General features: G+C 69.4%; 2 protein-coding genes across 5 annotated transcripts in view; one reads left to right on the forward strand and one right to left on the reverse strand.

Moving 5' to 3' along the window:
* The window catches only part of LOC138741297 (polycomb protein SCMH1-like), a 154697-nt gene that overhangs the window by 11998 nt on the left and 128893 nt on the right, over positions 1-13806 (forward strand). The window contains exon 1 of one of the 4 annotated variants that reach the window (XM_069895139.1): positions 10805-10905. The exons of the other annotated variants lie outside the window; for them this stretch is intronic. The gene's annotated coding sequence lies outside the window, so the exon portion shown is untranslated. Of the gene's footprint in view, positions 1-10804; positions 10906-13806 lie in introns of those variants that run through there. 4 annotated transcript variants of the gene reach the window in all.
* Positions 9098-11246, reverse strand: LOC138742126 (spidroin-1-like). The gene is made up of 2 exons (XM_069896312.1): positions 11118-11246; positions 9098-10312 (listed from the first exon to the last, which is right to left on the reverse strand). The coding sequence occupies exons 1-2, from the start codon at positions 11244-11246 to the stop codon at positions 9098-9100; spliced, it is 1344 nt and encodes a 447-aa protein (XP_069752413.1).

Genomic DNA, 13806 nt, shown 5'->3' on the forward strand with positions numbered 1-13806 from the left:
TCCCCCTCCTCCCCTCCCTCTCTTTCCCCCTCCTCCCTCCCTTCCCCCCCTCCTCCCTCCCTCTCTTCCCCCCCCTCCTCCCTCCCTCTCTTCCCCCCCTCCTCCCTCCCTCTCTTCCCCCCCTCCTCCCTCCCTCTCTTCCCCCCCCTCCTCCCTCCCTCTCTTCCCCCCCTCCTCCCTCCCTCTCTTCCCCCCCTCCTCCCTCCCTCTCTTCCCCCCCTCCTCCCTCCCTCTCTTCCCCCCCTCCTCCCTCCTCTCTTCCCCCCCTCCTCCCTCCCTCTCTTCCCCCCCTCCTCCCTCCCTCTCTTCCCCCCTCCTCCCCCCCCTCCTCCCTCCCTCTCTCACTCTCTCTCTCCCAACCCCCGCCCCCGCCTCCGCTTTCCTTCTTCCTAACCCCGGGCACCACTTTTACTCCCTCACTCTCCACCCCCCCACCCCCCCGCCACGGGACGCCGCTCTCCCCCCCCCCCCACGAGACGCCGCTCTCTCCCCCCCCCCCCCACGGGACGCCGCTCTCCCCCCCCCCCCCCCCCCCACGGGACGCGCGCTCTCCCCCCCCCCCACGGACGCCGCTCTCCCCCCCCCCCCCACGGACGCCGCTCTCCCCCCCCCCCACGGGACGCCGCTCTCCCCCCCCCCCCCCACGGGACGCCCCTGCACTCGGCTCTCCCCCACTGCCACTCGGCTCTCCCCCCTGCCACTCGGCTCTCCCCACCCTGCCTACTCGGCTCTCCCCCCCTGCCACTCGGCTCTCCCCCCTGCCACTCGGCTCTCCCCCCTGCACTCGGCTCTCCCCCCTGCCACTCGGCTCTCCCCCCCTGCCACTCGCTCTCCCCCCTGCCACTCGGCTCTCCCCCCTGCCACTCGGCTCTCCCCCCTGCCACTCGGCTCTCCCCCCTGCCACTCGGCTCTCCCCCCTGCCACTCGGCTCTCCCCCCTGCCACTCGGCTCTCCCCCCTGCCACTCGGCTCTCCCCCCTGCCACTCGGCTCTCCCCCCTGCCACTCGCTCTCCCCCCTGCCACTCGGCTCTCCCCCCTGCCACTCGGCTCTCCCCCCTGCCACTCGGCTCTCCCCCCTGCCACTCGGCTCTCCCCCCCTGCCACTCGGCTCTCCCCCCTGCCACTCGGCTCTCCCCCCTGCCACTCGGCTCTCCCCCCTGCCACTCGGCTCTCCCCCCTGCCACTCGGCTCTCCCCCCTGCCACTCGGCTCTCCCCCCTGCCACTCGGCTCTCCCCCCTGCCACTCGGCTCTCCCCCCTGCCACTCGGCTCTCCCCCCTGCCACTCGGCTCTCCCCCTGCCACTCGGCTCTCCCCCCCTGCCACTCGGCTCTCCCCACTCGGCCAGCACTCGGCTCTCCCCCCTGCCACTCGGCTCTCCCCCCCTGCCACTCGGCTCTCCCCCCTGCCACTCGGCTCTCCCCCCTGCCACTCGGTCGCTCTCCCCCCTGCCACTACGGCTCTCCCCCTGCCACTCGGCTCTCCCCCCTGCCACTCGGCTCTCCCCCCTGCCACTCGGCTCTCCCCCCTGCCACTCGCTCTCCCCCCTGCCACTCGGCTCTCCCCCCTGCCACTCGGCTCTCCCCCCTGCCACTCGGCTCTCCCCCCCTGCCACTCGGCTCTCCCCCCTGCCACTCGGCTCTCCCCCCTGCCACTCGGCTCTCCCCCCTGCCACTCGCTCTCCCCCCTGCCACTCCGCTCTCCCCCCTGCCACTCGCTCTCCCCCCTGCCACTCCGCTCTCCCCCCTGCCACTCCGCTCTCCCCCCTGCCACTCCGCTCTCCCCCCTGCCACCGCTCTCCCCCCCTGCCACTCCGCTCTCCCCCCTGCCACTACCGCTCTCCCCCCGGCCACTCCGCTCTCACCCCCTGACAGCACTCGCTACCGCCTCGGGACGCCCCTCTCCCCCCCCCCCCCACGGACGCCCTCTCCCCCCCCCCACGGACGCCCCTCTCCCCCCCCCCCCCCACGGGACTCCCCCTGCCACTCGGCTCTCCCCCCTGCCACTCGGCTCTCCCCCCTGCCACTCGGCTCTCCCCCCCTGCCACTCGCTCTCCCCCCCGCCACTCGGCTCTCCCCCCGCCACTCGGCTCTCCCCCCCTGCCACTCGCATCCGCCATCGCTCCCCCCACTCGCTCTCCCCCCCCGCACTCGGCTCTCCCCCCGCACTCCGGCTCTCCCCCCCGCCACTCGGCTGCTCTCCCCCCACACCTCGGCTGCTCTCCCCCCCGCCACTCGGCATGCTCTCCCCCCCCCACTCCGCTGCTCTCCCCCCGCCACTACGCTGCTCTCCCCACGCCACTCCGCTGCTCTCCCCCCCGCCACTCCGCTGCTCTCCCCCCTCCGCCACTTCCCGCCTCGCTCTCCCCCCCGCCACTCCGCTGCTCTCCCCCCCGCCACTCCGCTGCTCTCCCCCCCGCCACTCCGCTGCTCTCCCCCCCCGCCACTCCGCTGCTCTCCCCCCCGCCACTCCGCTGCTCTCCCCCCCGCCACTCCGCTGCTCTCCCCCCCGCCACTCCGCTGCTCTCCCCCCCGCCACTCCGCTGCTCTCCCCCCCGCCACTCCGCTGCTCTCCCCCCCGCCACTCCGCTGCTCTCCCCCCCCGCCACTCCGCTGCTCTCCCCCCCGCCACTCCGCTGCTCTCCCCCCCCGCCACTCCGCTGCTCTCCCCCCCGCCACTCCTCCGCTGCTCTCCCCCCCGCCACTCCGCTGCTCTCCCCCCCGCACTCCGCTGCTCTCCCCCCCGCCACTCCGCTGCTCTCCCCCCCCGCCACTCCGCTGCTCTCCCCCCCGCCACTCCGCTGCTCTCCCCCCGCCACTCCCCGCTGCTCTCCCCCCCGCCACTCCGCTGCTCTCCCCCCCGCCACTCCGCTGCTCTCCCCCCGCCACTTCCGCTGCTCTCCCCCCGCCACTCCGCTGCTCTCCCCCCCGCCACTCCGCTGCTCTCCCCCCCGCCACTCCGCTGCTCTCTCCCCCCGCCACTCCGCTGCTCTCCCCCCCGCCACTCCGCTGCTCTCCCCCCCGCCACTCCGCTGCTCTCCCCCCCCGCCACTCCGCTGCTCTCCCCCCCGCCACTCCGCTGCTCTCCCCCCCGCCACTCCGCTGCTCTCCCCCCCGCCACTCCGCTGCTCTCCCCCCGCCACTCCGCTGCTCTCCCCCCCGCCACTCCGCTGCTCTCCCCCCCGCCACTCCGCTGCTCTCCCCCCCCGCCACTCCGCTGCTCTCCCCCCCGCCACTCCGCTGCTCTCCCCCCGCCACTCCGCTGCTCTCCCCCCGCCACTCCGCTGCTCTCCCCCCCGCCACTCGCTGCTCTCCCCCGCACTCGCTGCTCTCCCCCCCGCCACTCCGCTGCTCTCCCCCCGCCACTCCGCTGCTCTCCCCCCCGCCACTCCGCTGCTCTCCCCCCCGCCACTCCGCTGCTCTCCCCCCCGCCACTCCGCTGCTCTCCCCCCGCCACTCCGCTGCTCTCCCCCCCCGCCACTCCGCTGCTCTCCCCCCCGCCACTCCGCTGCTCTCCCCCCCGCCACTCCGCTGCTCTCCCCCCCGCCACTCCGCTGCTCTCCCCCCCGCCACTCGCTGCTCTCCCCCCCGCCACTCCCGCTGCTCTCCCCCCCGCCACTCCGCTGCTCTCCCCCCCGCCACTCCGCTGCTCTCCCCCCCCGCCACTCCGCTGCTCTCCCCCCCGCCACTCCGCTGCTCTCCCCCCCCGCCACTCCGCTGCTCTCACCCCCCGCCACTCCGCTGCTCTCCCCCCCGCCACTCCGCTGCTCTCCCCCCCGCCACTCCGCTGCTCTCCCCCCCGCCACTCCGCTGCTCTCCCCCCCCGCCACTCCGCTGCTCTCCCCCCCCGCCACTCCGCTGCTCTCCCCCCCGCCACTCCGCTGCTCTCCCCCCCGCCACTCCGCTGCTCTCCCCCCGCCACTCCGCTGCTCTCCCCCCCGCCACTCCGCTGCTCTCCCCCCCGCCACTCCGCTGCTCTCCCCCCCGCCACTCCGCTGCTCTCCCCCCCGCCACTCCGCTGCTCTCCCCCCCGCCACTCCGCTGCTCTCCCCCCCGCCACTCCGCTGCTCTCCCCCCCGCCACTCCGCTGCTCTCCCCCCCCGCCACTCCGCTGCTCTCCCCCCCGCCACTCCGCTGCTCTCCCCCCGCACTCCGCTGCTCTCCCCCCCGCCACTCCGCTGCTCTCCCCCCCGCCACTCCGCTGCTCTCCCCCCGCCACTCGCTGCTCTCCCCCCCGCCACTCCGCTGCTCTCCCCCCCGCCACTCCGCTGCTCTCCCCCCCCGCCACTCCGCTGCTCTCCCCCCCGCCACTCCGCTGCTCTCCCCCCCGCCACTCCGCTGCTCTCCCCCCCGCCACTCCGCTGCTCTCCCCCCCGCCACTCCGCTGCTCTCCCCCCCCGCCACTCCGCTGCTCTCCCCCCCGCCACTCCGCTGCTCTCCCCCCCGCCACTCCGCTGCTCTCCCCCCCCGCCACTCCGCTGCTCTCCCCCCCGCCACTCCCGCTGCTCTCCCCCCCCGCCACTCCGCTGCTCTCCCCCCCGCCACTCCGCTGCTCTCCCCCCCGCCACTCCGCTGCTCTCCCCCCCGCCACTCCGCTGCTCTCCCCCCCGCCACTCCGCTGCTCTCCCCCCCGCCACTTCCGCTGCTCTCCCCCCCGCCACTCCGCTGCTCTCCCCCCCGCACGTGCTCTCCGCTCGCTGCTCTCCCCCCGCCACTCCCGCTGCTCTCCCCCCCGCCACTTCCGCTGCTCTCCCCCCCGCCACTCCGCTGCTCTCCCCCCCGCCACTCCGCTGCTCTCCCCCCCGCCACTCCGCTGCTCTCCCCCCCGCCACTCCGCTGCCTCTCTCCCCCCCGCCACTCCGCTGCTCTCCCCCCCGCACTCCGCTGCTCTCCCCCCCGCCACTCCGCTGCTCTCCCCCCGCCACTCGCAGCTCTCACCGCTGCTCTCCCCCCGCCACTCCGCTGCTCTCCCCCCCGCCACTCCGCTGCTCTCCCCCCCCGCCACTCCGCTGCTCTCCCCCCCGCCACTCCGCTGCTCTCCCCCCCGCCACTCCGCTGCTCTCCCCCCCGCCACTCCGCTGCTCTCCCCCCCGCCACTCCGCTGCTCTCCCCCCCGCCACTCCGCTGCTCTCCCCCCCGCCACTCCGCTGCTCTCCCCCCCGCCACTCCGCTGCTCTCCCCCCCGCCACTCCGCTGCTCTCCCCCCCGCCACTCCGCTGCTCTCCCCCCGCCACTCCGCTGCTCTCCCCCCCGCCACTCGCTGCTCTCCCCCCGCCCTCGCTCTCTCCCCCCGCCACTCCGCTGCTCTCCCCCCCCCGCTCACTCCGCTGCTCTCCCCCCCGCCACTCCGCTGCTCTCCCCCCCGCCACTCCGCTGCTCTCCCCCCGCCCTCCGCTGCTCTCCCCCTCCACTCCGCTGCTCTCCCCCCCGCCACTCCGCTGCTCTCCCCCCGCCACTCCGCTGCTCTCCCCCCCCGCCACTCCGCTGCTCTCCCCCCCGCCACTCCGCTGCTCTCCCCCCCGCCACTCCGCTGCTCTCCCCCCCGCCACTCCGCTGCTCTCCCCCCCGCCACTCCGCTGCTCTCCCCCCCGCCACTCCGCTGCTCTCCCCCCCCGCCACTCCGCTGCTCTCCCCCCCGCCACACTCCGCTGCTCTCCCCCCGCCACTCCGCTGCTCTCCCCCCCGCCACTCCGCTGCTCTCCCACCCGCCACTCCGCTGCTCTCCCCCCCGCCACTCCGCTGCTCTCCCCCCGCCACTCCGCTGCTCTCCCCCCCGCCACTCCGCCTGCTCTCCCCCCCGCCACTCCGCTGCTCTCCCCCCCGCCACTCCGCTGCTCTCCCCCCCGCCACTCCGCTGCTCTCCCCCCCCCCCGCCACTCCGCTGCTCTCCCCCCGCCCACTCCGCTGCTCTCCCCCCCGCCACTCCGCTGCTCTCCCCCCCGCCACTCGCTGCTCTCCCCCCCGCCACTCCGCTGCTCTCCCCCCCGCCACTCCGCTGCTCTCCCCCCGCCACTCCGCTGCTCTCCCCCCCGCCACTCCGCTGCTCTCCCCCCCGCCACTCCGCTGCTCTCCCCCCCCGCCACTCCGCTGCTCTCCCCCCCGCCACTCCGCTGCTCTCCCCCCCCGCCACTCCGCTGCTCTCCCCCCCGCCACTCCGCTGCTCTCCCCCCGCCACTCCGCTGCTCTCCCCCCACCGCCACTCCGCTGCTCTCCCCCCCGCCACTCCGCTGCTCTCCCCCCCGCCACTCCGCTGCTCTCCCCCCCGCCACTCCGCTGCTCTCCCCCCCGCCACTCCGCTGCTCTCCCCCCGCCACTCGCTGCTCTCCCCCCCGCCACTCCGCTGCTCTCCCCCCCGCCACTCCGCTGCTCTCCCCCGCCACTCCGCTGCTCTCCCCCCGCCACTCCGCTGCTCTCCCCCCCGCCACTCCGCTGCTCTCCCCCCCGCCACTCCGCTGCTCTCCCCCCGCCACTCCGCTGCTCTCCCCCCCGCCACTCCGCTGCTCTCCCCCCCGCCACTCGCTGCTCTCCCCCCCCGCCACTCCGCTGCTCTCCCCCCCCGCCACTCCGCTGCTCTCCCCCCCGCCACTCCGCTGCTCTCCCCCCCGCCACTCCGCTGCTCTCCCCGCCCCGCCACTCCGCTGCTCTCCCCCCCGCCACTCCGCTGCTCTCCCCCCCCCCGCCACTCCGCTGCTCTCCCCCCCGCCACTCCGCTGCTCTCCCCCCCGCCACTCCGCTGCTCTCCCCCCCGCCACTCCGCTGCTCTCCCCCCCGCCACTCCGCTGCTCTCCCCCGCCACTCCGCTGCTCTCCCCCCCCGCCACTCCGCTGCTCTCCCCCCCGCCACTCCGCTGCTCTCCTCCCCCCGCCACTCCGCTGCTCTCCCCCCCGCCACTCCGCTGCTCTCCCCCCCGCCACTCCGCTGCTCTCCCCCCCGCCACTCCGCTGCTCTCCCCCCCGCCACTCCGCTGCTCTCCCCCCCGCCACTCCGCTGCTCTCCCCCCGCCACTCCGCTGCTCTCCCCCCGCCACTCCGCTGCTCTCCCCCCCGCCACTCCGCTGCTCTCCCCCCCGCCACTGTGCTTCCGCTGCTCGCGCTCCCCCCGCCACTCCGCTGCTCTCCCCCCGCCACTCCGCTGCTCTCCCCCCCGCCACTCCGCTGCTCTCCCCCCCGCCACTCCGCTGCTCTCCCCCCCGCCACTCCGCTGCTCTCCCCCCCGCCACTCCGCTGCTCTCCCCCCCGCCACTCCGCTGCTCTCCCCCCCGCCACTGTCCCGCTGCTCTCCCCCCCGCCACTCCGCTGCTCTCCCCCCCGCCACTCCGCTGCTCTCCCCCCCCGCCACTCCGCTGCTCTCCCCCCCGCCACTCCGCTGCTCTCCCCCCGCCACTACCGCTGCTCTCCCCCCCCGCCACTCCGCTGCTCTCCCCCCCGCCACTCCGCTGCTCTCCCCCCCGCCACTCCGCTGCTCTCCCCCCGCCACTTCCGCTGCTCTCCCCCCCGCCACTCCGCTGCTCTCCCCCCCGCCACTCCGCTGCTCTCCCCCCCGCCACTCCGCTGCTCTCCCCCCCCGCCACTCCGCTGCTCTCCCCCGCCACCGCTCACTCCGCTGCTCTCCCCCCCGCCACTCCGCTGCTCTCCCCCCCGCCACTCCGCTGCTCTCCCCCCCGCCACTCCGCTGCTCTCCCCCCCGCCACTCCGCTGCTCTCCCCCCGCCACTCCGCTGCTCTCCCCCCCGCCACTCCGCTGCTCTCCCCCCGCCACTCCGCTGCTCTCCCCCCCGCCACTCCGCTGCTCTCCCCCCCGCCACTACTCCGCTGCTCTCCCCCCCGCCACTCCGCTGCTCTCCCCCCCGCCACTCCGCTGCTCTCCCCCCCGCCACTCCGCTGCTCTCCCCCCGCCTCGGCTCCCCCGCCACTCCGCTGCTCTCCCCCCCGCCACTCCGCTGCTCTCCCCCCGCCACTCCGCTGCTCTCCCCCCCGCCACTCCGCTGCTCTCCCCCCCCGCCACTCCGCTGCTCTCCCCCCCGCCACTCCGCTGCTCTCCCCCCCCCGCCTCTCCCCCCACTCCGCTGCTCTCCCCCCCCGCCCACTCCGCTGCTCTCCCCCCCGCCACTCCGCTGCTCTCCCCCCCGCCACTCCGCTGCTCTCCCCCCGCCACTCCTGCACTCCTCGCTCTCCCCCCCGCCACTCCGCTGCTCTCCCCCCCCGCCACTCCGCTGCTCTCCCCCCCGCCACTCCGCTGCTCTCCCCCCCGCCACTCCGCTGCTCTCCCCCCCCCGCCACTCCGCTGCTCTCCCCCCCCGCCACTCCGCTGCTCTCCCCCCCGCCACTCGAGCTTCGCCGCTGCTCTCCCCCCCCGCCACTCCGCTGCTCTCCCCCCCGCCACTCCGCTGCTCTCCCCCCCGCCACTCCGCTGCTCTCCCCCCCGCCACTCCGCTGCTCTCCCCCCGCCACTCCGCTGCTCTCCCCCCCGCCACGACTCCGCTGCTCTCCCCCCCGCCACTCCGCTGCTCTCCCCCCCGCCACTCCGCTGCTCTCCCCCCCGCCACTCCGCTGCTCTCCCCCCCGCCACTCCGCTGCTCTCCCCCCCGCCACTCCGCTGCTCTCCCCCCCGCCACTCCGCTGCTCTCCCCCCCGCCACTCCGCTGCTCTCCCCCCCGCCACTCCGCTGCTCTCCCCCCCGCCACTCCGCTGCTCTCCCCCCCGCCACTCCGCTGCTCTCCCCCCCGCCACTCCGCTGCTCTCCCCCCCGCCACTCCGCTGCTCTCCCCCCCGCCACTCTCCGCTGCTCTCCCCCCCCGCCACTCCCGCTGCTCTCCCCCCCGCCACTCCGCTGCTCTCCCCCCCGCCACTCCGCTGCTCTCCCCCCCGCCACTCCGCTGCTCTCCCCCCCGCCACTCCGCTGCTCTCCCCCCGCCACTCCGCTGCTCTCCCCCCCGCCACTCTGCGCTCCCCCACCCCCGAGGCCCTTGCCTCCGCTTTCTTTCTTCTTAACTCCGGGCACCACTTTTTTTCTCTCTCTCTCTTCTTCCCCCCCCTCCCCGGGACTCCGCACCCTCTTCCCTCCCCAACGGGACGCCGCTCTCCCCCCCCCCACCACGCACCTCATCTTTCGCCCCGCCACGCGCCGCGTCTTCCGCCCCCGCACGCCCCACGTCTTCCGCCCCCGCACGCCCCGCGTCTTCCGCCCCCGCACGCCCCGCGTCTTCCGCCCCCGCACGCCCCGCGTCTTCCGCCCCCGCACGCCCCGGCGTCTTCCGCCCCCGCACGCCCCGCGTCTTCCGCCCCCGCACGCCCCGCGTCTTCCGCCCCCGCACGCCCCGCGTCTTCCGCCCCCCGCACGCCCCGCGTCTTCCGCCCCCGCACGCCCCGCGTCTTCCGCCCCCGCACGCCCCGCGTCTTCCGCCCCCCGCACGCCCCGCGTCTTCCGCCCCGCACGCCCCGCGTCTTCCGCCCCCGCACGCCCCGCGTCTTCCGCCCCCGCACGCCCCGCGTCTTCCGCCCCCGCACGCCCCGCGTCTTCCGCCCCCGCACGCCCCGCGTCTTCCGCCCCCGCACGCCCCGCGTCTTCCGCCCCCGCACGCCCCGCGTCTTCCGCCCCCGCACGCCCCGCGTCTTCCGCCCCCGCACGCCCCGCGTCTTCCGCCCCCGCACGCCCCGCGTCTTCCGCCCCCGCACGCCCCGCGTCTTCCGCCCCCGCACGCCCCGCGTCTTCCGCCCCCGCACGCCCCGCGTCTTCCGCCCCCGCACGCCCCGCGTCTTCCGCCCCCGCACGCCCCGCGTCTTCCGCCCCCGCACGCCCCGCGTCTTCGCCCCCGCACGCCCCGCGTCTTCCGCCCCCGCACGCCCCGCGTCTTCTGCCCCCGCACGCCCCGCGTCTTCCGCCCCCGCACGCCCCGCGTCTTCCGCCCCCGCACGCCCCGCGTCTTCCGCCCCCGCACGCCCCGCGTCTTCCGCCCCCGCACGCCCCGCGTCTTCCGCCCCCGCACGTCCCGCGTCTTCCGCCCCCGCACGCCCCGCGTCTTCTGCCCCGCACGCCCCGCGTCTTCCGCCCCCGCACGCCCCGCGTCTTCCGCCCCCGCACGCCCCGCGTCTTCCGCCCCCCGCACGCCCCGCGTCTTCCGCCCCCGCACGCCCCGCGTCTTCCGCCCCCGCACGCCCCGCGTCTTCCGCCCCCGCACGCCCCGCGTCTTCCGCCCCCGCACGCCCCGCGTCTTCCGCCCCCGCACGCCCCGCGTCTTCCGCCCCCGCACGCCCCGCGTCTTCCGCCCCCGCACGCCCCGCGTCTTCCGCCCCCCGCACGCCCCGCCCAACCCCTCCCTCCCCAGATGAAATTCACATGCCAATCAATGAACTTGTTCCTCATGCCATGGGAATGGGGATGGAAGGGGAGATAAAGAGGAGGAGGGAAGGGGAACAGGAGTGAAGGTGGTGAAGACGAGGGGAGAGATAAAGGTGAAAGGGAGGGGCAAGAGAGAAGGGAGGGATGGATGAAGAAGGGGAAGTGGGGAAGGTGGTGCTTAAAAGGGGAGGTGAGAGGGGAGGGGGAAGAGGGGATTAAGAAAGATTGGGGGTGAGAAGGAGCGGGTAGGGAGTGAGGGGTGGGAGAGGAGATGTGGGGGGGTAAGAAAAAGGGGGAAGAGAAAGCACATAGAAGAGAGGGGGAGGGACAGAGGTGGAAGGGAGTGGAGGAAGGGGAGGGAAGGAGTGTGGGGAGAGAGGGTAAGGGACGGGGGGAAGGAAAGAGAAAGGGGAGGGAAGACTGCAGTTGTGGGTTTCTTTGTCCCCTCCCTCCAGCTTGTAAGGGAAATCATGCTTTATGTGTCTGTCTGCAGAAATGAGCAATTAATATCTCTTTTCCATTCCTCCCCCTTGTAAAATGTAGATACTATAATTTAAGAACTGCAACAAAAGTAGGTGGAAGGATAGGCAGATGAAGCAAGTTAACGCAAAACTCAGGCACTGCCTTCAGTCAAATGTTACGACATGACACCTGGCTGGGAGTCCCACTGATGTACACTGACCGGAACCTTGGGCAATCTCACCAGGGAGCCGCCAGGCCAGGCCAGTCTTGTTTCAAGCCTCTTGGTGTTTCCTTAGCGAAACTGTTGCTGCGTCTCTAAACACCACCGATTTGATCATCTTCAAAGCAGTCGGCAGTCAAATGTGACGGCCTGCAGTAGGGATGTTGTGGGAACTGGGCAGCTCCAAGCAGCAAAAGTTTTCCCTGGTAGAGTCTCCTGCTCAAAGTCATTATGACCCTTTCCCATTGTAGCAAGGCCAGCAGACTGTTTAACCATATAACCGTTTACAGCACGGAAACAGGCCATGTCAGCCCTTCAAGTCCGTACCGGTTCACTTGAACAACTCCACTAGCTCCTCCGCAAACTCCTGAGGAAGTAGAGGCTTTCTTCATGATGCCATTGGTGTGTTGGTTCCAGGAAAGATCTTCCGAGAATCCACCAAAAATATGCTGGTTTTGCTTTATTTAAAACATATCACTGTGCAGAAGTATATAACTGGTGGGGGCCCATCTAATTTCAGAGGTTGAGAGAATTGCACTCAACGTTAGCACAGTGATAAGTTTTAAATAAAGCAAAACCAGCATATTTTTGGTGGATTCTCGGAAGATCTTTAGATTGAAAATTTCAGAGGTTGAGAGAATTGCACTCAACGTTAGCCAGAATCAAGGAGATGAATGTGGACTTCAGGAGGAAGTCAGGAGAACACGAACCAGTCCACATTGAAGGGTCAACAGTGGAGAGGGTCAAAAACTTCAAATTCCTGGGAGTCAACATCTCTGAGGGTCTGTCTTGGCACCTCTGTGTCTTTCCAATCATGAGGAAGGCTCACTAGTGGCTAAATTTTGTTGAGATTTGGAATGTCATCAAAGCACATTTCGACAGGTGTACCGTGGAAAGAATTCTGACTGGTTGCATCACTGTGCATTTCGGAAGTGCCTAAGTTCAAGACAAGAAAAATCTCCAGAGGGTTGTTAGCTCGCCATGTGACATCACGGGCACTGGACTTCATCAAAGACATCTCCAGGCCATTCCCTCTTCACTCCGCTATCATTGGGGAAAAAGGTACAGGAGCCTGAAGATGAACACTCAGCAGCTCATGGACAGTTTCTTCCCTTCTGCCATCAAATTCCTAAATGATCAATGAACCAAAGACACTGCTTTACTTTGACTTTACGTGCATTATTTTAATTTTTGCAAGGTGATTTTTTTCATAAACGTTTGCACTGTGTGACGCTGCTGCAAAATAACAAATTTTGTGACTTGTTCATGACAATAAATTCTGATTCTGATTTCTAACATGACCAGGCCTGAGAGATGTCCAGGTTTTGCATGATCTGAGCCAGATGTTGATTCCATTCCTGGTCATGGTGCTGTGTCCATATGGTGTGACTCTGAAGATTGGGTTCCATTTACTGAAGGGTCTGCACAGTGGATTTATTTTTTAAAAATCGTTTGAAAGTGTTCCAAGGCATGTGTTGAACAGAGTTGGAGTCTCTACCACGGGTTCCTTGGTTGGATTGTCAGTGGTTCAGGAGAGGTTCTCTGGGGTACGTCAGTTCATCTGCATGGGCTACAGATGACACAAGGACAGAAAAGGTTGGATGTTGCCTGGACTTCAGGAACTGAGTTACAGGGAAACGGTTTGGATTTTATTCCCTGGAGCAGAGAAGAATGAGGGGATATTTATTAGAGGTATTTAAAATTATGTGGGGGATAGATCGAGAAAATATAGGTAGGCTTTTTTCTGCTGAGGGCAGGTGAGATATTGTAAGGAGTTTGTACATTCTCCCCGAATCTGCATGGGCTCTAGTTTCCTACCACTATTCAAATCGTAGGGGGGGGGGGTTAGGTTAATTGGGTGTAAATTGGGCAGCATGGACTCATGGACCAAAATGGCCTGTTGTCATAATGTATGTCTAAATTTAAATTTAAACCAGAGGACATGGGTTAAGAGTGAAAGGGGAAAAGTTTAGGGCAGTGGTTCCCAACCATTTTCTTTCCACTCACATTCCATCCACTTCCCTATACCATCGGTGCCCCGTGATTAGTAAGGGATTGCTTAGGGTGGGATGTGAGTGGGAAGGGAAGGTTGAGAATCATTGCTCTAGACCCAATTGTTACTGAAATATTTTGCTTGGGAAAAATTGTCATTGGCCCATTTCCTTTGGAGTTATGAAACCGGGCACATTAACGAGTCAATTAGGTATGATTAAAACAGTGGTTTTCAAGCTTTTTCTTTCCATCCACATGCCACCTTAATCAATCCCTTACTAATCACAGAGCACCTATGGCATAGGAAATACCTAGTGGTATGTGAGTGGAAAGAAAAAGGTTTGGTTTAGAGCAGTGGTTCCCAACCTTTTACTTTCCACTCACATACCACTTTAAGTATTCCCTATGCCATAAGTGTTCTGTGATTAGTAAGGGATTGATTAAGGTGGTATGTGGGTGGAAAGAAAAAGTTTGAAAACCACTGTTTTAATCATTCCAAATTGATTCGTTATGCCCAGTTTCATAACGCCAAAGGAAATGGGTCAATGACAATTTATCTCAAGCAAAATATTTCAGTAATAATTGGGTCCATTTCCACCCACATACCACCTTAAGCAATCACTTACTAATCACAGAACACATGGCATAGGGAACACTTAAAGTGGTATGTGCGTGGAAAGTAAAAGGTTGGGAACCACTGGTTTAGAGGGAACTTCTTCACAAAGAGACTGGTGGAAGTGGGGATAAGCTCCCAGCTGAAGTGGTGAATGCAGGCTCAATTTTAAGAAGAATTTGGAC

Source organism: Narcine bancroftii, chromosome 8, assembly GCF_036971445.1.
Source record: "Narcine bancroftii isolate sNarBan1 chromosome 8, sNarBan1.hap1, whole genome shotgun sequence".
Classification (NCBI taxonomy): Eukaryota; Metazoa; Chordata; class Chondrichthyes; order Torpediniformes; family Narcinidae; genus Narcine; species Narcine bancroftii.